The 24,555-nt window shown below is 42.5% G+C and overlaps 1 protein-coding gene across 1 annotated transcript in view; it reads right to left on the reverse strand.

Annotated features, from left to right (window-relative positions):
• The window catches only part of Ccdc148 (coiled-coil domain containing 148), a 263,630-nt gene that overhangs the window by 335 nt on the left and 238,740 nt on the right, over nt 1-24,555 (reverse strand). The window contains exons 14-15 of the mRNA XM_031373199.1: nt 6,098-6,215; nt 3,898-4,038 (exon numbers count right to left, since the gene is read on the reverse strand). Of these exons, the coding sequence (XP_031229059.1) occupies nt 3,898-4,038; nt 6,098-6,215 (259 nt within the window). The remainder of the gene's footprint in view (nt 1-3,897; nt 4,039-6,097; nt 6,216-24,555) is intronic.

Below are 24,555 nucleotides of genomic sequence, written 5' to 3' on the forward strand. Positions count from 1 at the left end.
AAAAAAAAAAAAAAGAAAAGAAAAGAAAAGAAAAAAGAAAAAATGGGATTTAAGTAAACAATAACTCATTTAGCTGAAATACATCCTATCATTCAGGTTCATTTTCACAAGTTGGATGATTTTTAAAGGTGGATGGTTAGATGATAATAAAGCTTGTTAGTACTGGGACTGCAGAGTTTTACTAAAACTGTCCAAACTGTTTTTTATACTATCATTTTCCAGTGTATTACTTACTTCCAATATCAAGTGAATTCAATATTATGCACTACAGCAATCAAATGCAATATATTAAAATTATTAAAAATGGAATAAAAGAACCTTGCACTTCTAGTATTATTAATGGTTATTTATTGCTGGCTAGAATAATATAGATAAAGGATTATAAAATAAATCTACCTTAATAAATAAAATCAATCTTTGGAATATATTTTAAGGTGCTGTTATTTCAGAAAGCCATATTTTTAAGTGTATGAGTGTGTATCTGTCTGCATGTATATGTTCCATGAGGGTGTATAGTGCTCACAGGGGCTAGGAGAAGGTATGGTAAGTTAGTTAATGAATCCTGAATAATCAAAAATCAAAATGTAAAATAACAAACAGAAAGAATTTAGCTATGGGATAGATAATTCTTACAAATAATATTTATGCATTTATCCAAACTACGGCTTACCAGGCGATGGCACAGATAACAGAAACCCTGTGATCTTGGTTAATTTGATGATATTAAAGCCTAGAACTGGAGTTGTGAAGAGTTGTAAGTTGCAAGGTGGGAGATGAATCCAGGCCCCTCGAAAGATCCCTGAGTGCTCTCAACTGCTCAGTCATCTCTCTGGACCCCTGAGCATCTCCTAACAGCCACTTTAATTTTGCTATCATTTAGTGTGCAAGTTATGCATAAACGCATGGCCGTTCCTTGAAAAAGAGAATCTGAGGCTGGGTTCCCATTTCAAACTGGGAAATGCCCCACCCATCCCATGCTAAGTAGGAATAGACACACAGATAAGATACCTAAGCTTCTGTTCTCATTTATATGTGAGTGGCCTGTAGTCCCCTTCCTATGAATCTTAAATGCCAACTCATTCTTTGTCATTAAGAGATGACCAGATATTGACATTTACCTGAGTCTGATGTCATCCAACTCCCTAAAAGATACAGTCAAAAGCTTTGGAAAATAGCTCCCTCCATGAGTTCCTGACTGAATGGGAGCAATAGGAGGTTCACATTAGATAACTAATGTGCGGCTCTGCCTCCTGTACAGGCAACAGACCAAGGGGGTGTGTGGTGCTTCTGGCGTGAGGATGCTCTTAGGTAAGAAACAGCCAGGGCAACCTTGGAGTCTGATTTCATCTTCCAGTAGTCAGAGAGGGGGGAAGAGAGACCTAATGGAACAGGGAGGCCTCCTATACAAAAGCTGAAGTGAAGCAGGTCAATTTTAGGATGAGCTTGGGCAGAAGACTGTGCTACTGAGGAGCCTGGCAAAGAAAGGACACTCCGACTGGGGCTTGGGTCTCCCTGCCTTGAAGGCCATGCTAGCAAATGCCAGTGTTTGTTTCTGCTTTTAGCATCCAACTGTGGCAGCATAAGATGAATCTGATCATAAAGTCAGAATAAATTAAAGTGGTAGGGAAAAAAAAAGAGATGGAGGCTACTGTGACTGTCTAGACATGGAATAATAAATACCTAAATCTGTCTGGAAGGAGAGACAACTTAACTGTCAGACATAGTCTGAAGGGAAGACTCAATGACAACCTATCGGAAGCAGGGCTGGGGTAGTGAGGAGCGTTGAGGCCAGAATAACGCCAAGATCCCTATCTGAGAAACAACCATTTGAGCCTGGGATCTAGGCTTCTCTTCTGTCTCCATATATTCTGACCCACTTTCAAGAACTCCCTCTAAGACATACTGCTTACTCCTGAGTTCTCTCGGGGCTCACCTCCTTCTCCATCACCAGGACTGTGGAACCTCACTTTTTTTTTTCCATTATCCAATTTTTTGAGTAAAAAGTAAATGAAGAGAAAGGTTTCTCCTCCCCATAGGCCGCCAGCCAATCAGTTTCCTGAAAGGGTGCTTTAGACCTCCTCACCCTGAACATGACAGGGACAAAACACATCTTCTCCCTAGGCTTGTTTCTCCTCTGTGTTCTTACATGGTTAATGGCAGATCCACAAAATGGCAATAATTTGTTGAATCACTGCCGAATACCAGGCAATACCCTGTGCAGTTGATATTTATTATTTCTAATCCCCAGAAGAACTTTGCAAGTAATTATTTCAAAGATGAGGAAAACAAACATAAAGATGTTAATAGCTTAGGCGAGTGCACACAGCCAGTAAATCTGGAGCGTGGATTTGAATCCACAATGCACAGTTGTGGTGCTTGTCTAGCTTGGAATCGTCCTCTCTTTCTTTATCCCCTCCATCTCTCCAGCCAGAGCTGTGCATGATTCTTTCAACACCACTTCCACTCCTCTGCCCCAACATCCACCTATTTTCCATTTGAGATCCGAGGATAAAATACAAATGTCATCATTTAACTTACCTGCTTTAAAATAGTATATCTGGTCATGGCATAAAGGTCAGATGTCTGGATAGAAAGGCTTCCTGTGTATCACAGCTGGGCCCTAACCCAAGTTTCCACTCTCATTTGAACACTTATCCTGTGCCTGTGTCTCTGTTTCACAGTTAAGACATTCAGCCAAGGGCCTTTTCTCCATCCTTTCTGCCTGGGAAACCCCCCGATAGCTTGGTCCAGCACCATAGGACTCTTGCTTCCTCTGAATTAGCCTCTGTAGCATCCAGTTGCCTCTGTACTATTGCAGCTGGTCCTAGAGAGAGATACCTACACTCTCCTAAGAGTAATTCTTCTCCCTGTGCACACCAGCCTCTTGTCCCTTTAAACTGTAAACCATCTTGAATGAGTTTAGCAACAACTGGCCAGATCATTAACTCTGCTCGTGCTCAGAAGCGCCATCTCTCTAACCTCCCTGGCAGAGCTCTCCATTTTCTCCCCGCATCCAGCACAGAGCTGGCCTCATGCTGTGCATTACTTCTGAATATAATACTTCCCTTCTTGGCCTAGAGAGTCATTTGTTCCAGGAAGGATCAGTCTGGCCCATTTAGGGTGGAGCCAAGAGCTACACTCTTGCACAGAACCAGACTATAGTGTCTATTTCATAAATATTTGATTATTAAGGAATGAAATGTTCACCTTACTATTCGCGATCAAGTATGCAGCACGCAGGAGAGGCACTTTGAACTAGTTTGGCAACAGGTTTCTTGAGATTTTGGTGCATTCTCCCTAGTTCTGTAAAACTCGTGACTGCTTACTCAATTTGGTTGATAGTCATTCATTCGTAGGTCTTCTTTCTTACTCTTCTCCGCTTAAATTTCTTTTAAGTTTCCCTTCTCTCCAGCCACAACCAACACACACTCTAAGCTCCTGCAAACAGTTCCATGATCCTTCAGTGGTGTCTCACAGAAGATGCCTTAGCCTTAGCTCTGAGAACAAAATGTGTGATAGCTGTCTTCAGTACTGCCTGCCTGTCTCATTAGTTGCTTATGTAACAGGATCTCTGCCACGAATTTAGATAGAAACTCATAATACACCAGAGACATCTTTGAACCTTAAAGAAATACCAGTGACCCTTTTTTGTAATCAATGACTTTTGAATAAAATGTTATAAAACCTTTTTCAGTGACAGATATGATTTTAAACTGCTTTATTGTATGTCACACTTTTACAATATTTAGATCTATATAGCAATTATGTGTTATTATTTACAAAGAGAAAATGTGCTAATATATAGGGCATTTCCAGGTAACTCAAAGCACACACTTGAGCAATCTTTCCTATTCTCAGCTCAGATTTTGTACCAGTATTGCCAATTCCAACAAGTACCTGCTGGTCATTGTACGTAGTCAATGTGAAGAGTGGCTTTTGAAGAATGAATTCTTCCTCACTTTCAGGGCCTGTCCTAGCCTTCCAGGCCAGTGTCTCTGACATCATTCTAACTGGATCAGACTGGACAGCGACAGCAACCTGAGGGAAGAGAAGGCAGAGCCACTCAAGAGGGGGACAAGCTAAACGCTTCTGGGTAAGGGTATGTGTTTGTTTAGTGACCATTAAAAAAACTTATTAAGTCTAAAGCTGTAGAGGAATATTAAACGCAGGCCAATCCCAGTCACTTACAAAGGAGCTAAAACACATGTCAAACCAAACATTAAAGATTATAACTGTCTGTTAATGATTAAATAGTCACAATTATGATTGATTCCAGATACAAATTCATCGGTGTGATAAAAGTCAAAGGCAATCTTACATTGAAAACCCCCTTGAAAATGACAAATAGCACAAATTCATATTTCAGCAGTTATCAATCTATGGCTATGATTAACAGCACCGTGAGGTTTTCTGGTAAAGTGGATTGTGCAGTCATTGCTGGACAAGCTGGGTGTACTCCCATTGTACTAGTCAAGTAGACACCTTAGGACTGTTAAAGGCAGAGAGTTGCCTTTTTACAATAAAACTAGAGAGTCATTTAACACAAAGTCCTTGTCCTACATAGTAATAACTATTCTGACCCAGATCTTAATGAAAAGAAGTCACTAATTTTGACAATCATATGCACCATTACCAACACCTGCCTATTAATTCTGCAAGTCAAGAATTTGCATGAAGCAAATGGCATTTTAATACCATTTCAAAACTGAAGTAAGATGACTGGGGTCAAATGTAATTTAATTATTATAGGTTTCCTAGCTTAAATGCCATGTATTACACGTCTAAACACCGATTCCATGTGATGAGAACAGAGGACTTCTTCTTAAGGACTGCTGGGTAGAAGGAATTCTAGTCACATGGATTCTGGAGTAACCAGTTACATTTGTAACAAGAATGTACTCAGTGGTTGTGACATTAAGTCTGCCTCCAGAAAGTCATAGTGTGTCATTCTTTGCTAATGACTGAATAATTTGACTTTTTCCAGATACAGAATAAACAGAATTTATATTCTTATGCTCTGAATTCATCTCTACAGCCTATTTTATCAAAGAGGAGGAGGATGTGAGAGCTGTCTCATAGGAGTCCTATGTGACACTTACTACCTATGTGACTCTGGAAAAAGCACCTGACCTCTTGGTTTCTGCTGTTATAACATGGGGGCGTTAATAACCCTGACTTCAGAGGGATACTGAGGAAGCAAGCCAAGTTTCACCCAAGAGCATTTGGAATAGGGCTTTGCACTTGGTAAGCACTCACAAATTTGAACTCAGTTATTGCAAACCTATGGGGGAGGTACTGGCTTTCGTACTCCCATTTTCCAGATGAGGAAACAGAGCCAAGGCAGGTTAAGTAAATGACTGAAGTTCTCTCTGGCATTGAATGCTTAACCAGCTGTTCAGTGTTGAAGGACAATCAAGGCCAAGGCTTGTACAACCTCTACTCACTCAGAAAAGGGACTACACAGCCACTTCCCATTGGCTAGGCTGTGCAGTTATCAGTTGAACAACTCTCTAGGGTCAAAGTTCAGAAAAATTGCCAGAGGAGCTATCTCATTTGTCAATTTCTTCAGTCCCTGTATTTGCATATGTACTGTCTACTTTTATCCACTTTGCCTACTTTCCTTAGGCAAGGCCATGGGAGGCTTTTAATGCTGTACAAAGGGGGTATTTGTAAAGTGATGCTTAAACAGGCTTGTTGGCTGTGGGATTTTTCCAAGCAAAGGTTCCCACTTGAGAGTGGATTATCTTGCTCTACCACATTTTTGAGGACAGGGAAGTCCTTTGACTGGAAACAAGAGTTTCACTGATGCAAACAGATACTGTTTGGATAATGAGCTAGAGGGGATATGGACACACTTAGATCTTGGGAGAGAGCTTTGTAAATGCTGCTGATAAACGTCTTTAAATATATCAAAAAAAAAAAAAACTGGACCTGGTTCAACATAAACCTCACTGGCTCCTGGGAATGAAAACCATGTCCTAATTTGGAAAAGTTACATTTTGTATAGAAGATATCGTGACCTAAGTCCCAGCAATAATATCATTAGCACACTTAGAAACATTTAAAAAACAAATGAAAATTTCCAAATTGAAAACACCTGCTTTCGTAGGGCTTCCAGCCGCCTCTCTCTCTCTTCTTCTTCCTGGACTTCTTGAAGGGCCAGTTTTTTTCTCTCCAACAAACGCTTCTCCAACAACTCTTGTCTATATTTAACCCTTTTGAAAAGAGACATGGGACAGGTAGAGATGGACTGTAATTACCACACACACACACACACACACACACACACACACACACAGAGTATACAGACAAGAGCACAACAGGAGCCATCTCAGAAGGGATGCCATTCCACAGGTTGATTTTACTTGGTTGATTTCCTAATCCAAACAAGGAGAAGCAATTTACAGTGATGCCAGTAACCAGTGAGATATAGGAAAACCTGGAGTAAAATCCCGCTGAGCTCAGGCTTCTCTGCCACTATCTTAAACTCTGACTCTGTCGGCTAGCTGCCGTAGGCACAGTGGAGGTGCTCTGAGCAATAACCACACGATCCTGAGTTATGACACAGCCTTCTGATGACAAGTTTGAACACAGCTTGAGGACCTATAAAGATTGAATTCCTGACTAAATGTGCATACTTTTAGAAAGCAGGATTAAAAAAATTGCTGTAATAATGTACTTAAGTCATTTAGGTTACTAGAACTTAAACTTTGCTTCATGCATAGTATCTCTCCATAAAGTGGGCTTATGGGCATGTTAGGAAACTTTACAAATTTCACTCTGACATCTGTAGATGGCAGCAAAAACATGACTTTCCCCCCCTCAGCATTAGTTTTCCATCTCCTTTCAAATTATCAGACATCAAAGCAGGGTGCATTAAAACATAGCTCAATGTATGAGCTCACCTAGCCCTCTCTGTTGGCATTCCTTCTACGCTCCGCCCAACAGTTACTTAGCAACAGCCAGGTAGTCCTGGCTTACTTTTAAAAAGAAAAAAAGAAAGAAAGAAAGAAAGAAAGAAAGAAAGAAAGAAAGAGAGGGAGAGAGAGAGGGAAGGAGGGAGGGAGGGGAGAAGGAAGGAAGGAAGGAAGGAAGAAAGAAAGAAAGAAAGAAAGAAAGAAAGAAAGAAAGAAAGAAAGGAAGGAAGGAAGGAAGGAAGGAAGGAAGGAAGGAAGAAAGAGGACTGTTTGGCCTCTCTGACTCTATCTGACTCTCTGACACGCTTCTCTCCCTAAACACTCTTTTCTCTCTCTCACTCCTCCAAGTGTTCCTGGCCAGCTTCTTCTTCTTCTTCTCCTCCTTCTCCTCCTCCTCCTCCTTCTCCTCCTTCTCCTCCTCCTCCTCCTCCTTTTCCTCCTCCTCCTCCTCCTCCTCCTCTTCCTTCTCCCTTCCCTCATTCTTGCTCTCTCTCCTTCTCTGTCCCTTCTCTTTCTCTGCCTCTACTCCCTTCTCAACTCCTTTTCCCATGCCCACAAATAATCTCTGTTCTATACTATACCCTTCGCCTGGGCTGGTACCTCAGCATGGGCCCACTGAGGCACCCCCTCCCCACTACACCATACCTCACTCTATAAAAACATGTCATTGATTTTACAAAACCCACCATCACTCTCTGCTGCCCATATCTGAGTATCAAGCAGCCTTGATTCCTGCTGTCTTCCTGTCAAAGTGATTCTATTGACTTTGAGAGAGGAGATTCACCATTTCCAAAGAGCAGGCGCCTGAGTTCTTAGGAAGATGAGGCCATGCTGGTCTTCTATGGGCAACAGCTTAGATTTAATTTGCTTTGTCACATTAGTCACAGATGCCCTTTGCCCCTAGTGTACACAGCAGGATTTTCTTCGGAGGTGTCTTTGCTGGCCCTTCTACGCCAGAGATTCCGGTATGCGCTGAGTGCTCAGGAGGCAAAGGTCTTGTACTAAGTGCTTTACAATTACTTTTTTTTTACACTTCACTACAATCATACGTAGAGGGTATAATTTTGTATATATAATTTTGTCTTCTACAGGTACAGAAATGGAACACAGACAAATGGTGTAATTTGTCCAAAGTCTCATGCTCATTAAGTAGCAGAGCAGAAATACAACCCAGGATGACTGTTCTCAGCGCGAGCTCGAAGCTTAGCCTCCACAGTCCCACTCCCTGCAATTAGCCTCTGTGCTGTCCTTCTTCTTACATCTCTCCTCCTACATCAAGTGTCCCCAAACACCTACTGCGCTAGACAGCGTGGGCATGCTGAGAGGCTGCCTTCGAAGTTTATAACAACATACAGGAAACGAGACATGCCTGAGAACCAAACAAGGTTCGCAGACTTGGTTTCCTGGTGCTGCAGAAAAGTGAGATGGCTACCTGTTGGATTGTTGAGGTACTTAAGAGACGCTTCCGGGAGAGGAGGCGGGGATTTGCACTGAGGGCCGAAGGATGAGGATTTTGGAGAAGCCAGGTGTAGTGAGAGCAGAGAGGAGACAGTAAGGGTGGGGTAGGGATCTGAAAGTGGGCACCTTTCTAGTCTTATCCTAGACATAGACAGCATGGAACCCAGGGAGGAAATGGCAGCAGAGGAAATGGTGCAGGGAAGTTGTGGTGGGCTGAGCCTAGTGGTCATTTCGTTTCCTCAGATGGACTTTTGGGAGGGATGTTCTTGAAATTCTGCTTGCTCATGAACTGGCAATAAAGGAGAAGGACAGGGCGAGGACGGAAGGAAAGCTCGAGAAATAGGAAGGTTCCTATGGGATCTGAGAAGGGCAACCCTAGCCTTCTTTGAAGGTCACGGTCACACTGCCAAGCTTTTAGGTGTCAGGAGTCAGTACAGGCCCAGCATGTGGATTCAGGGACTGCAGGTCAGCATGCTCCTCGTCCTTGCCTGCCTCCATGTGGGAAGCTGCAGTTCCCATTCCCTCCATTTCCACTAAGGCATGACATGACACAACCTCCCTAATGAGGTTCTACTCAATTTCCACACTGACTACAAGCTTCATGAACTTCTGTGAAGGTTCAATTAAAAGATACCCTGGGACTTGCCAATTACCATATGCTAATTCTCAGAGCCTTGGAAAGTTTTTCTTCCTGTGGGACATATAGGTTGCTTTGTCTGCAACAAAGTTTTTTTTGTCTGCTTTCTGGGAAAGTAATAGTTCTTGCCAGGGGAGCTTGACTGGTGAGGAAGAAATTGCAAATGAGACTGTGGCATCTATTTACATCTGTAACATGAAGAGGGCTGGCCTGAAGTTTATTTCAAGGCTCATTCTTCATTTAATAGGTATTTCTTGACTCAGTGCCAGCCAAGAATCAAATATCACATCCAGTAGATGCAGTGTCCAGCCAGCCTGGGTGATATGCTCCTGTCATGTCACATGGCACTCTACCAGAAGCTTCAAGATGGGACAACTATGAGATAGGCCTTGGGGGCTTTGATGAGACAATGAGGCTAAGCCATTGGCAGAGGTACATACAGCAGACTTGGAAGTGCATCATAGAAGTATTCTGGGGGCAGGAGAGATGGCTCAGAGGTTAAGAGTACTAACTGTTCTTCCAGAGGTCCTGAGTTCAATTCCTAGAAACCATATGGTGACTCACAACTATCTGTAATGGGATCTGATGCCCTCTTCTGGGGTGTCTGAAGACAGTGACAGTGTACTCACATACATTATAATAAAGAAATCTTTTTTAAAAAAAGAAAGAAATAAAAAGAAAGAGAGAAAGGAATAGAGAGAGAGAGAGAGAGAGAGAGAGAGAGAGAGAGAGAGAGAGAGAGATTCTGAACCTAAGACTCAAAGGGGGCAGGGCAGGGGGAGCATCTGTGGACAGAAAAAAAAAAAGAAAGAATCATGTGAAAGTCTAGAGATGAGAGACCATGGTAAGTTTGGGGGACTGAAAAGAAATCCAGTAATAACATGTATATATGGCAAAATGAAGGGTGACATGGCCTCTGGCTGGGAATAAGAGAGTCACAGTGAGGCTCTGTAAGCAGGGTTTCAGAGAGTTTTGAACAGAGAACTGGGATGTTCAGAACTCTATGGGAGGATGTAGGACAGACACCAGGGAGGCAAGATAGAGCAATCTAGACCAGATGGTAGTTTCTCATCCTATAGGAGAAGGAGAAAGTGACACTGGAGGAAGGTCAGGAAAGATGTGGACTTAAGACAGGGAAGAAATAAAATAAATACAAACTGTCAGCTTGTTTTAGTGGTGGGAAAGTTACAGAGATAGGAAAAAATTAGAGTTTCACCGCAAACAAGTGCGTCCAGCCCCGAGACTGGAAATTAGAAGAGAAACAGGAAACAAGCTTCCAATCGGCACAGAAATGATTCTTAGACCTGGACTAGATAAAGATGGGAATATTCCATCTGCACATTGGAACCAGAGTCACAGGGAATATGGCTGCCCCCCACGATATGAATGTAGGGTTCGAAGAGAAATGGGTATAGGGCTGATTTCCAAGGACACAACTCTCAAGAAAGCGACAAAGAAAGAGGAAACTATTTTAGGAAACAAAGAGGATAAATGGTCCCAAGAGGGTAAAGAAAATGAGACCTAAAATGTCAAATGCTACAGAAAGATTGATTATAATCCAAAGTTATTACTGCATTGAATTATGGGGAGTCATTGTTGATGTTGGCAAGAGCAGACTTTGGTGAGGTAGCTGAAGACTTATGGGAGTAAGAAAGACGGGGGAACTGTGGACCCAAACCCTTCTAGTAAGACCATACAGGTGGGAGCCAGGCATGGGCCAGGGCTGCAGAAAGCACAAGCTGGCCACTCCATGGGGAATGTAGTCTAAGTTGTTCAGATGAGCTTGACCTTTGAGAAAATTCAAGGGCACCAGCAACACGGTGACTCTAAATTTCTTACAGATGCTGTGGCTTAAACCCAAACAATGCTTTGCTTAAAAGAGGAAGACTCGGGGAGCTGTTTCTACTCTGGATAGAAAATTGTCTTTTCCTGAAGAGAAGTGATGCAGAAAAGAACTCTTGGGAGAAAGCCAAATACTCACATATTCATGGGGAAAGAAAATAGCAACACAGTAAAGCCAATCATTTGGAAAATTTTCCACATAAATACTTTTAGTCATTTGAGGTAGCAGATTTTCTCCAAATTAAACTGTTGCTATGAAAGTCAATGTCAGGAAACGGCTAAACTCAATAGTTTTTAAGCTGTGCACTGAATCCCCAAACAGGAGCCTTGCGTTCATTTCTCACTCTATTTTATGCTCTCTGAATCTACAAAGGTGGAACGTGCTGCAAAAGAGGCATTTGCAACTTCTCTTGGGGGAGGAGAAGTATCATATTGTTCACAAGCAACAGCTGCTGCAGAGTCAGGCCAGGCATTAACAATAATCGGAGGACTTTATCAGCTGCCAGACCTTGGTGAGGCTGGAGGGACAGTAAGCCTTCATGTGGAAGTGGAGAACCTGTGCACCACTGACGAGACTTGAATGTGCATTACACTCTAAGAAGTGAGAGGACCTCGAGGTGCAGCAACAACTTTGCCTGACGTCAGTGAGCCCTCGGGGAGACCTGGGCAAACTTACCTATGAAAATCTAGATCTTTTTATCTGGAATCGTGGGGTAGCTGCAACCTAAACAGCTGTGGCAAACAAGGGAGAGACGCTTGCCAAGCAGGGCACACAGTGGTGAGCACTGCGATTAAGAAACAGGAATATTCTCGCAGGACAACAGAAAGCAATAAGTAAGATGGAGCAGAGAGAGGGAATTTCGGTTAGGGTACAGGAACCAACACTGAACTGTTCCACTCTGGTGTACTAGCCTTGTGATTTGCTCTGCTGAAATAAACTCTGTCTATAAGCAAACTCTCTTCCTAGAGTTAAATTCATGAACCTCAACATTCAACATGGCAATGTTAAACGTGTGTGCTGAGGTCTCCCTACCAGAGTTACTGAAGCAGCAGCAGCGTCTCAGGGAATGAGTTTTTACCTGTTGGGAAATCCATTCTGGGTTATTCTATATGAGGGAAAGCCTCCTGTTATATACAAGGTAGTCAGGGAACAATGTGTAAGTCAAAGTGTGGGGGAGCGACACCTTCCGAATAGACGGTCCAGAGCAAGCACCGAGACTCGGGACCACACTACTGTGCATCAGCCCTCTAGCCCCGTGGGAGGGGAAAATCCGCTGCCCTCAACTGTTGGCAGAGACTGAACCCCACAAATAGCTTTGTGAGTCCTGACCCAAGGCAGTGAGTGACACCCGGTACAGATGTGCAGGAGGCAGGAACAAAGAGGACTCAGAGAGCTTCTAGAGAACCAGGAACGGATGAACCCAGGCCAGCCCCAAACAGAGGCCATTCTTCCAGCTTGCTCCTTTGTGAGACTCTTGGAACCCGGGTTCCTGGTTGACTATCAATGTGATTCATCAGCATTGCAATCTTCCCACCTCCTCAGGGCCAAACACCGCTTCAGTTGCTCAGGATACAACCATGGAGAAAACGGGAGAGAAATGTTCCCACCCTGTGATGTTTTATGTTGCTTATGATTGCTTTATATACGAATTACTAAGTCAACACTCTGGCAAGAGCCACGCTGTTCTCAGTATGTTAGTTTGGGATGAGCACATCATAGGCTGGAGAGCCGTTTCTTGGATGACTATGGAACAATGGTTCTTAGCTGTGAGCATAATTAGAACCACTGGAACTTACCAATAGCTGATGCCAGGACACTAGCTGCCTAGTAATTCCATCAAATCCTACTGGTGGGGCCAAAGCACTGATACTTGGTGAGACATTACCCTAGAAAATGCTAATAAATAAGAGCCAGGCAGAAGACAATGCCAAGCAGCTCAGCCTGAGCCTAGAGTGGCCACCTGGAGGCTGGGCAGCTGTTTGCCTTTATCCCTGGGCCCAGAGGAACTCAAGAATAGTGAATGGAGCTTGCAATCAGTATTTCTAGTAAGTTTCTGAGTGATACTAACGCTGCCAGCCTGGGGACCACATTCTGAGAACTACAACATAGATAAATACATACATTAAAGGGTCTTTACCTGACTATTGTTATCAAGACGAAACCAGGTACAAATTACTACCTAGCCAGGGCTTATTTCTGTATGTGTGCTACACATCATAGTTATTGGCTTCAGGTCCAGTCCAAACTAGACATTTCTGAGGATGCCATTAGCATCAACCCTGCCCTCTCATACCTGCCTGTGTCCCCAAAACATATGGATGGCAGGCTCCCTGAGTGACCACAGCCTGGGGGCTTATACCAGTGTCGTTGATGGACAGTCTTAACCAACAGTTGTTACAAAGCTTGTTTTTCCCTCAGATGAATAAAACATAGCTCGATGACAGCTGAAAACCTCAGGCTCATACTTAGAGCCTGTTCAGTGGACTCAAGGCAGAAGAGAATAATCAGATGCATAGTCACCCAAAAGAGGAAGCATGTCCCCCATCTCCCTCTCAGAATAGTCCTGTGAGCTACAGACAAGTGGGTATTGTATCACCAGCCACAAAGCCCACAAAGAAAAGTGAAGTTCATTTCCTATTGGTTGTATTCAGTTCTAAGCCAGATATGCAAATCACCTTGAGATGGAATATGAACTTGACCTGGGAATATGGGATTGAGGGCGGATGGGCAAGGTGTGAAGAGAGGGCCCAGGACGGGTTTACAAATGTCACATTGGCCTTTTCCCCCACATTAATCCAAGTTACGTCTGCTGCTGTGTATTTGCCCTTCCCTAAAGCTGTTCCTAATGGTTTCTACCTTACTTTCTGTAATCTATTTTATAGTCTTACATAGTCTCTTCCTACACAGCTCCTTGGCAATAGTATTTTAAGTGGGCACAGAGAATATAAACTGGGGTATCTGCCAAGATTTTAAAGCAATAAAACTGACAAAAGCCCATCTTTTCCCTAATCATCTTGTCCCAGAAAGTCTTAACACAGCTGATGATAAAATACCCCTCTTCTGGAACATACCCCATGACCCCACTCTTAATCACTTCGATCAACAGCTGTCCTCAGTTAAAAACCAGGGCTTCCAGGTGACAAGACTTCTGTAGCAGCCCCTCAAATACAGGGTACCTCTGGGGGGGCGTTGATTACTTTGACCCCCAGTGACAACCACAAAGATTTACCCACTGACTTTATAGTTTCATGGCTCTGTCTCTCCCATGGTCCTTGGGTTTACATCCTAGCTGCCTAGTTCATATCCACCACTGAATGACAGTTATTTGAAACTGTAACCAAGAGCCCTTTCTTTCTCAATAGCCCTACCTCTTTCACAACCTGCTTCCTAAGCCCAAACTTGGAGCTCAGCATCCAAAGGGACTGTTGCCCTGGGAGACTCTGTTGATGGCTCAACTTCTCAGCTCACGTACCTGCTGAAGGAGGTTGCAGACTGCACAGCTCTGCACAGCTCATTCCTATGGTCTGCCTAGCAGGTTCCTGTTTGTTCTCAGTCAGTCTTACCCTACCTTTGGCTTTAGCTCATTGTATCATATAGCAAATCTTACAGTTTTCAACATTATTTATTAAGTACCATGTGCCAGGCACTGGACTAAGCCTCTCTTCCTCTTAAAGTTTACAGCACTTAATTCTCCTTTCTCTCCCAGGTGAGGAGACATGATCAAGCTTGGCTGTATCTTTCTCCCTAGTTTTGGCACCAATGTTCCATAACCACCCAAATCCATTGATTATACTGCTTTCTTTTCTTTGGCTATCAACCCCTCCAAGTTCCCAGTCCTAATTCTTTGTTAAATGTGTTCCACATTTATTTAAAGATTTACAGAATATTTAACACACTCCACGATCATTTTCTTTACTCTAGCTGATTGGCAGTCATATCTCTTAGGTCATATGTAATTCCTCTCTGGGGCAGGGAACCTCAAGTCCCTGCTTCACTGAGGAGGTCATTGGCCTTTCCTGGACCTTGTCCTGATGACCTTATCAAGGTCCATCTTCTCTCATCCTCGGCAGGAGCCTGGACTCGTATTCCCATAAACTTAGTTGTTGTTTACCCTTAGTTGTTAGAGTACCCTGCTCCTGAAACAACCCTCTTCCTTACTTTAGTTTCAGCCTCTGTCTCTAACTACCCCATTGTGCTCTTCTCCCATTCATACAAGTTCTTCAAGTGGGTGAATATGTATCTACTAATGATGATCCCCTTGTTAGATGCCATCTTCCTTATTCTTTTTGTAACTGGAGAAACTGTACTCTCTATGCTCGGTTCCTTCCTCATTCGCTCCATGCTGGCTACAGGCTGGCCTCTGTTCACTCTGGAAATCACTCTTTGCAATGTTACCACTGGCTCCAAATTATACATGCATGGGTCTCTTTCAGAGCCTCTCTCCCTTTAAGACCTGTTGGCAATGTCCATACTGGTGGCCACCTCTCTCTTGGAACATGTCCCCCTTTTTCTGGCTGTGCCCCCAAATCTCGATCTCTAGGTCCTTCCCATCTCTCCATCCAAGACTCAAACATGAATTTTCTTAATTAAGAAAAAAAACTCCCAGAAACATAGCCAGCTCACCAAAACCTTGGACTTTCCTCTCCTCCGAAGCTGCAAATCCGTTGATCTTTTCTTTCTGTTGTAAGTTCAGGATTCCTCTCAGGCAAATCCCATAAGAGCAACAGCGCTACCCTGCCAGCTAAATGCAGAGCTACTGACTTACAGCCAGTGACACGTTAGATATAACCAACTGACACGATCTTGTAAAAACTTCGGAACAGACTCGTGACAAGTCTAAATACAAACCCGAAGAACCTCTTCACAGCCCCGGAGTGGTGAGCCTCATGTATCTTGGGTAGAGCTGAGATTCTGTAGAGTCAGTTATTTGGAGTTTGCTATGGCTCAAGGACAGACAGTTAAGTTTGCACTGCTAATAATACCTTATAACACAAATGAAAAAACTCAGCCTAAAATATTCATAGCAGAGTCATTTTAGCTACTTAAAAGCACTCACAAAAATGTAGTACTTTGAGCAAGATGACATCTCGGGGCCAAAAAAAGTCTCTTATATGATTAAGGAAATGACTGAGGTGGCTTCCTATTTTGATTTATTAGCTAGAAAGTACCTTGTAAGTTGGAGATGTCTTCTAAAAATAATGACTTAACTATTAAAATAGTTGACTTTTTAATCCTCTCCTTCTAACAGAAATTGAAAACCAGAGCCAACTGCCTATTATGGCCAAATCTAGAAGTTAATAATTAAACTGCACTGTGGTAGACATCTGTTGTTTTGAATCTCTTGAGCACTTACTGTGGTAGTTAAGAATTGTCTCCCAGAGGCTCCAGCATTTGAATATGTGGTCCCCAGTTGGTGGGGCTATTTGGGGAGGTTTAGAAGGAACAGTCTTATTGGAGGAGTAGTGTCATGGTGGGAGAGGGGAGACTTGGAGAGCTTGAAAACCTATTTCTAGTTTGTTTTCTCTATTTTGTGCTTGCAGCTGAGGATGTGAGCTCTTAGCCATTAGCTGACATGCCTGCTGCTTGCTGTCATGCTGTCCCACCACAAAGGACTCTCTGGAACCAAAAGGCAAAATAAACTATTCTGTAAGCTGTGTTGGTCATTGTGGTAGTCTGAATGAGGATGTCTCACATAGGTTCATATGTTTAAATACATGCTCCCCAGTTGGTAGAATTGTTTGGGAAGGGTTAGGAGATGGGGCTTTGTTTTAGGAGGTAGGTTTTGAGGTTTCAAAAGAATTGTGCCATTGCCAGTGTGTTTTCTGCCTCCTGCTTGTGGTTCAAGATGTGAGCTCTCACGTTGTTCCACCTACCTGTTGCATACTACTTCCACATTGCTAATATGGCCTCTGACCCTCTGCAACTGGAAGTCCAAAATGCACTCTTCTCCAAGTTGCCTGGGTCAGAGTGTCTTATCACAGCAATAGAAAAGCAACGAGGACAGTCATGGTGTTTGATCACAGCAACAGAAAAGAAAGAAACCAATGCACTAATCAATGATTATCAACCCTCCTCTACAGAATTACAGCTCCTTATTCCTTGGATGTCTTTTGAGAGATTAATACAGTCAATTTCCTCCTTCCTGCAGATAAGACATTTACCTGTGATCAGCAATGGTTAATAATATTAATAATAATAATAATAATAATAATAATAATAAATAATAGAGATGACCACTGTGGTTGGCTCTGAGTAAGCATATGACTTCTGTTAAGCCAATAAGAATCTTTCTCTGCAACTTCTATTATGGGTAATGAAAAGGAAAATCTTTCTCTCTGAGGTCACTATGCTAGAAAGAGCTGAACCTGGAGCTGCTTGTAACCTTCTCTCTGTCCTAAGGCCTTGTGCATCCATGTGGAGGAAATCCATATCAATGTACAACAAGAGGCTGGAAAAGGATGGGGAAGGAGGGAAGGCCCCAAAGCACATGTTGCCTCTCTGAAACAAAACCCAATCCTGGACACCCATGCTTTTCTACCTAAGCTAGTTTATGTCAGGGTCTGTCAGTTGTTTGAGGGAATCCTGACTAATAAACATTTCCTCTATGAAAAGAGAGGACATGTATCTTTTCATGTCTATAACAGACTGGCATACCACTAGCTGTGTGAGGTGGTAACTTTTAGGGGTAAGTGAAATCCTAAGCAAATGTGTATTGTTTTATGTGGGCATGGCCATGTCAAGGACTCCAATGTCTCAGCCCCATGGCAAGACTTTCCCCCAGTGAAACTGGGAGAGAGGATGGCAAAGCTTTTTCCTCGTCTGTGTGCCCATGTTGAGAGTGTGTGTGCTGAAAACATCTGCCATAGCTTTCTCTCCCGGATTGCTTCTATTGAAAGCAGATAAGCCTGCCTGATATATATAATAACCCCTTTTCCTTGTTTATGTCTATTAGTAACTCAATCTCCTTGTTCAGTTGTATGCAACAATTCCACCTCCCTGTATATAATAAACATGCTGAAGTGCCAGGGTGCTATGGCTTCTCCATGACAGTCTCCAGACCACCTGATCCCCTTTTTCACAAGGATATGACAACTACTGGCTCATTTCCCAAACTTATGACTAATGGAATATAACTATCTCACAGCATATTAACATGTGGACTATGATATATATGTCCAAGTAAGTTTTGGAAAAATCTAACATGAAGTAAAAAGGGTACCTTCATAGAAGAGTTGCTCGTATTTGCAGTACGTTGGTGACAAATATAAGGTATCTTTAAGAGGAAGCTTTAATGTGCTCACTGTCCAAATTTATTTGTTAACAGAAAAGTTGTCAGTATAATACAGTTTATGGAATGTTACTTGCCTTTAATAAGCAAGCAGGAGTTTTCTAGCAAGCTGACAGGCACAGACACATATCTACTACTGGAACACACTTTAGTTTTATATGTCTTTCTTCATTACTATATTACATTTCCTTCACACAGTATCTGTTACTTGGTGCCTCCTGCAGCTAACAAAGTCCGTAAGACATAAAAGATAAACACCCTGGATAAGAGGCAGAATGAACGGTGGATGAGATGAAAAGCAATCCCACCAACTGCTCCAGGAAACAGGAACTGACAAAAAAATTATCATGTATTAAACATATACCCCTCATTATATCTATAAAGTTAGAATTGTTTTGTGAGATATTTAACCATTCAAAGAGTTGGAATTAGAGGGGGAATGAAGGAGAATAAACCTCATGTCTGATTTCTGTGAACAATCGGAAAAGTTAAAAGTCACACCTGCCAGATTTATGAAGTCTGGGAGAGGAATGGGCTGGGTCCATTACGAACCGAAAGCCAAGAGACTACCCAGGCAGATCCTTATGCCTCACTGGCAACAGAAGTTCACTTACTGAATACTTGCAGGTGAAATCCCTGTGTGCACTAATATTCAACAATCAACTTTTGGGCTAGAGATGGCTCAGCGGGTAAGAGCACTGACTGCTCTTCTGAAGGTCCTGAGTTCGGATCCCAGCAACCACATGGTGCCTCACAACCACCCGTAATGAGATCTGATGCCCTCTTCTGGTGTGTCTGAAGACAGCTACAGTGAATTATGCAGCAGCAAGCAGGGCTGGAGTGAGCAGGGCCAGCAGAGGTCCTGAGTTCAATTCTCAGCAGCCGCACACATGATGGCTCATGGTGTACTCATACACATAAAATAAATAAAATAAATCTTAAAAAAGAAAAAATCAACTTTCTGCCATGCACATAAAAAACCCTGAAGTGATAGTTACTTTTTTTTTTTGAATCACCAACTCAACTACATTATGAGACGACTGTGGCACTAGCGAGGTGTGCCTCTGCGTATGTGTGTGAGTATATTTCTAGAGAGGACTAACTAAGGGGAAGAACCCTTCCAAATTAGAGGTAACATAATCCCAGTGGCTAGAGTCCCTTTGGGACAAAGGAGAAAATGAAATGAACTAAGGGCTGGCATTCCCTTTTCTCTCCTTCTTGACCCACTCAGATGTGAACAAGCTGCCTGGCTCTCCCACTGCCACAGTCAAGAGCCAACACAGCTATTCTGCCTCTCCTGCCATAATGAACCTGATCATCTTGAGCTGGTAAATCCTTCTTTGCTGAAGTTTCTCCCTGACAGCTGTTTGGTCACAGCCACAAGCACGCTACTACAACCGAGCACCTGTCTAAACGTCCACCCAGGAGCTGGCACTTGCCACGTGTGACCAAGGAAAGACATCTGCCCTGGCGCCATGAGGAAACTGGTACAGCGCCTCGAACACATGAATGGGTTTTAGGTAAACTTATTTTAACTTTATGATTCATATATACTTGAGTTTTTAAAAATTCCTTAAGATGATAAATGGCCATTTTAATGGTGTGTAAGAAGGAAATTCATGATGCAGCTTCTTTAGGAAGCTTTCCTCAGGTTCTTGTTCAGCTTTCATTTGTCTAGAAAAAAACAACAGCAATATTCTTAAAGGCAAGAACAGTATAAACATGAGTAGTTAGTTTCCCTGGAAGATGGTTTTGAAGAACCCTCAAAATATACACAATATTTTTGATGACCAGAAGACCAAAAAGATATGCCCTTTAAAGGACAAAACTTAACACAAAGCAGGGTAATAAGGTAGTATGCTATAAAATTCTAATCCCCAGCCAGGTTTTATCTCCCTTAACTTATGGGCTGTAGTGGGCACCTTATCCTCACGTAGACAATGCACCGGGAGGTGGAAGCTGGATCCCTGCTTCAAGGTCCTGCTGGCAGGTGCATTCCTGCCCTTCCCCTCCAGCAAGTGATTTAAGTAAACAAGAGTCTTAGAGCCTGACTTCTCAACCCTGTTTTAAAACCCTCTTTCCATTTCCTTTCTTCCTTCCCACGTCTCTCAGAACTTTTGCAGACGGCAAACATCAAAAGGACCAGAGATTTTTTATAGTGATTCAGCTGCCCACAGGCAATGCAGTCAACCTTGATTTTCTTTCAGCCTGGGAAATGATCAGCAAAGAGGCTCAACAAACAGCTTTAACATCTGAGGCCAAAAAAGAAGCATAAAAATTTACTTTCATAAACACCTCCTGGGAAGGTTGATGCCTTATTTCCTCTTTTTTGTTTTTGTTTTTGTTTTTTTCTTTTTTAAAAAAAGCAACCTTTCTTATTTCCATTGTAGGAATATTATAAAATCTTTACTGTCAGAATTTGTGTGTGGGTGGGGGGACCTGGGAAGATAGATGATTTGGTAAAGTGGGTTGCCTTGCAAACATGAGGGTCGGGATTTGGATTTCCTTGAACTCATGCAAAAAAAAAGAAGGAAAAGAAAGAAAGAAAGAAAGAAAGAAAGAAAGAAAGGAAGAAAGAAAGAAAACAAAAAAGAAAAAAAAAGAAAAAAAAAGAAAAAAAAAACAAAAGCTGAGCATCATGGTGGCATCCACCCATGATCCTGTGCTAGGATATGTGTGGGAGGGACTACTGGGTGGATTTAGCATAATTGGTGACCTCTGGATTCAGTGAGAGACATTGTCTCCAAAAATAAGAGAAAAATAAAAGAAGAAACCTAATATAAATAACATCACACAAGTATAAACACACACATGAATACTTACATGCAAATTACACACAAAGACTCTTGTGGTTGTCACCCAAGGAGTAACATCTGGGGTTGCCCTCAGGTCTCCACAAGTGAATGTATCCACATTCACCCCCACCCCCACACAAACACACACATACACACACACACATATACACATAAAGACACACATACAAACTGTTTTCTTTAGCCATTTGAAATATTCTTTTTGAAAACAACAGTGAAGTATTTTAATTATTGGTTGTGACTTTTCTGGGGCACTTTTCCTTGAGGCCTTCAGAGCTGGCTTACTCTTGCTCAGCTAGCCTGTCAGCCAGCTTCTTCAGTGGCTCCACCTCCACTATGCCTCCCTAAATAGCCCTTTCTCTGTCTGAGGATTCAATCTTCTAGACAAAGCCCTGGGATAAACAGTCCTTTTTTTCTCTAACAATGGACACCCCCAGAAAGCAGTGCCCTAGCTTCTGGTTAAGGTAACCCTGCCATTGAGCATGATTGGGTATGAGCAAAACCCTGTGATTTCTTTTCCTAAATCACTAAGTGGGATTTGGCCACACCCATCTTCCACAGGGAATCTCTTAGGATGCCTCTCAAAGGAAATGGAGAAGCTGGAGGAGGGCCATAGACCAGAGGATTATAATGAAACTGGCTTCCAAAAATGGACAATTTCTAAACTTTAATGCCATATTAGAATTTTAATGAAATCCTTAAGTAGGGAGTAAACAGGGGAAGGAAACAGAAAGTAGAGGAGGCTTTCTCATATAGCTTGCTGGTATGAACATGACGGCTAACACTTCCAAATTTTTATAATTTTATTTAGTGAAAAGCCAAATATCAGTCTATTTTGATATAGCTGACCAAGACATAGGCTGTGTCTCTTGTCTGCATTCTTCACATAGTAGAGCAGCAACTTAGAAGGCTCCTTAGAGAAGAGTGTCATCTCTCTTTCCAAAGACTGCAGGGCAAGAGAACAGAGCCGTGGCTTCCCATGGGGCCTAAACATGACCCCTGTTCAACAGTGAGGTCTGCTGGCTCTACATCAAGCTGACTAGAGGTATCAGTGCTGTTCTTTAAAGGGGGTTTTTCCTCTAACCTAAGTTGCTAGGCAATCAGTCCCATTGCCTGGAACTGAGCTAAGTTAATGGCTATGATTCTAATTCTTAGAGATGAAGCCAGCCTTGTTGTTGGTGTGAAACTCTAATCACAGGCTCTCCACCAGGCTCTATAGTATAATCTTCCTTTAAGAAAATGTTTATGTCTTATTATTATTTGTGTGTGGATGCGCAGGCCATGGTGTACATGTCGAGAACAGAGGACAGCTTTGTGAGGTTGGTTTCCCCCTTCTACCTTTATATGGGTTCTATGGATTGAACTTGGGTTACCAGACTTGGATGGTGGGCATCATTACCCACTGAGCCATCTTGTTGGCCCTGCATTATAATATTAATTGTCCTCTTTCAGGTGCCACAATTCGTATCTGTCAAGCTCTGTATGCTGTGGTCTGAATGCAATATGTCCTCTTATATGGCTCATGTGTTTGGACATTTTGTCCCCAACAAATGGTGCTGTTTGGGAAGGCTGTGGACCGTTCAGATGAAGAGCTTTGTTGAGGGGTGTCTGCTAGAGGGCTTGTCTTAGTTAGGGTTGTATTGCTGTGAAGAAAGATGACAGCTCTTATAAAGGACAACATTTAATTGGGGTTGGCTTACAGTTTCAGAGGCTTAGTCCATTATCACCATGGCAGGAAGCATGGAAATGTGCAGGCAGATATGGTAGTGGGGAAGGAGCCAACAGTTCTACATCCAGATAAGCAGGCAGCAGAAAGTGAACCTCTAAGCCTGCCTCCACACTGACACACTTCCTCCAACAAGACCACACCTCTTAATAGTGCCACTCCTTATAGGCCAAGCATTCAAACACATAAGTCTATAGGTCCATTCTCATGATAGCTTAGCCCCCATTTCTCTTTACTATCTGCTTGCTTCCTGACTGTGCATAAAATATGGCCAGCTATCTCAAGAAAATAAATAATGTACCCTGTTACTTGAAACAAGAATATTCATGAAGGTCTTCTTTTGAATGTATAACTTTCTGATACCCTGTCCCTAGTTTCTTAAAGATTGTCATCAACAAATCTGTCCTCTGCTGATGTCCTTGGCTTAGAAGATAAGTTTGTCACTTTAGCCAGACAGATAGTATTTCCTCATTGCATGTGTACTTCAGACAGAAACATCCTGTGTAGACAGCTCCAGTTCTATGCTTTAGAATAACCATAAGCCAAATTGGCATCAAAGTGGACAAAAACAAGTCTTCCTGAAAATGGACCAATCGCCACTGTGATTGGAGGGAACCCTATCGGAGCCTGCTCCGACATGAGGTCGCTTATGGATGTCGTAGGAAGGGAGGCTTTGCGGGATAGGCTTTGATTAACCAAAATCTCTGAGTCTGAGAGAAAAACAAGCCTCAAAAAGCCTAGGCCTTTTAAACATTTACAGCTTTCAAGCCCACACATGCTCACCTGGTGATGAGAACCCTTTTCTGTTTTGGGGATATGAAAAGAGCAACAATAGCTGATAAAGTGAAGAATTCTGTGCCCATTTGATGACAACTTAAGAATGCTTTTCAATTAATAATGTGCATTATAAACAGAAACAAAGTTGAGTGTTTATAGAAATGCTATAAATATACATGCTTATTAGGTATATAAGAAGTGGCAAAGTATTTTTAAATTGCCTTAAAGATATTCCCATATACATACTTGCTACAAAATAATTTACCACTGAACTAATATTTCAGCAGTGCCATTTGCCTTTGCTTTAGACTAGATGTGAAGAAGAATCAGTTAGTCTATAATTACTTCCAAGAAATATTTGGGATGACATATAGTATTAAGCATAAGGGAGCATAGCAGCATTAAAATCAAAGTTTCCAGAACCAAGTGAAAGGAAGAGATGTTTCCAGGCAACTGTCACAAGTTAATTATCACCACTGGGCCATGGGTTTATTTCTCACAGAGGTCAGCACTTGCTCCCCAGGTGGGACATCCAAAACTATGCCTGTTCAACACAGTGTTTCCAGACCTGTCTCAGCAGCAGGGGATTGGGCTTAATTATATTGTATTTCTCAGAAAGTGGGTGGTAAGCCAACTTCACTAACATCTGTAAAATGCAGGCTCTTGGATCTACCTCAGGCTGTCTGCAGGGAGGGTCCTGCCGTGTACTGTAGTGTGGGATCTTTTGTCTTGCTGGGATTATAGCCTGTTGTATGAGAAATGCAGATAAATTGGCACCAGAGAGTCAGAAATTATTCTAATGACTAGTGCCTTGGATACTGTATCACACTTTGCTGTTTCCCTGTGTTGGAGATACTTTTGGTCCAGAGCCCACTGATGGTTTGGCCTCTTATGACTGAAAGCTGTTCTTTCTCTAGCATCCTGTAGTAGTTTGAATGAGATGTCCCCCACAGTCTGCAGCATCTGAATGCTTGGTCCATAGTTGTGCAAATGCAGCATTGTTTAGGAAGGCTTAGGAGGCACGGCTTTGTTGGATAAAGTGTGTCACTGGAGGCAGAAATTAAGTTTACAGACTCATACCATTTCTAGTTTGCTC

This window comes from Mastomys coucha, unplaced genomic scaffold (genome assembly GCF_008632895.1).
Source record: "Mastomys coucha isolate ucsf_1 unplaced genomic scaffold, UCSF_Mcou_1 pScaffold15, whole genome shotgun sequence".
Classification (NCBI taxonomy): domain Eukaryota; kingdom Metazoa; phylum Chordata; class Mammalia; order Rodentia; family Muridae; genus Mastomys; species Mastomys coucha.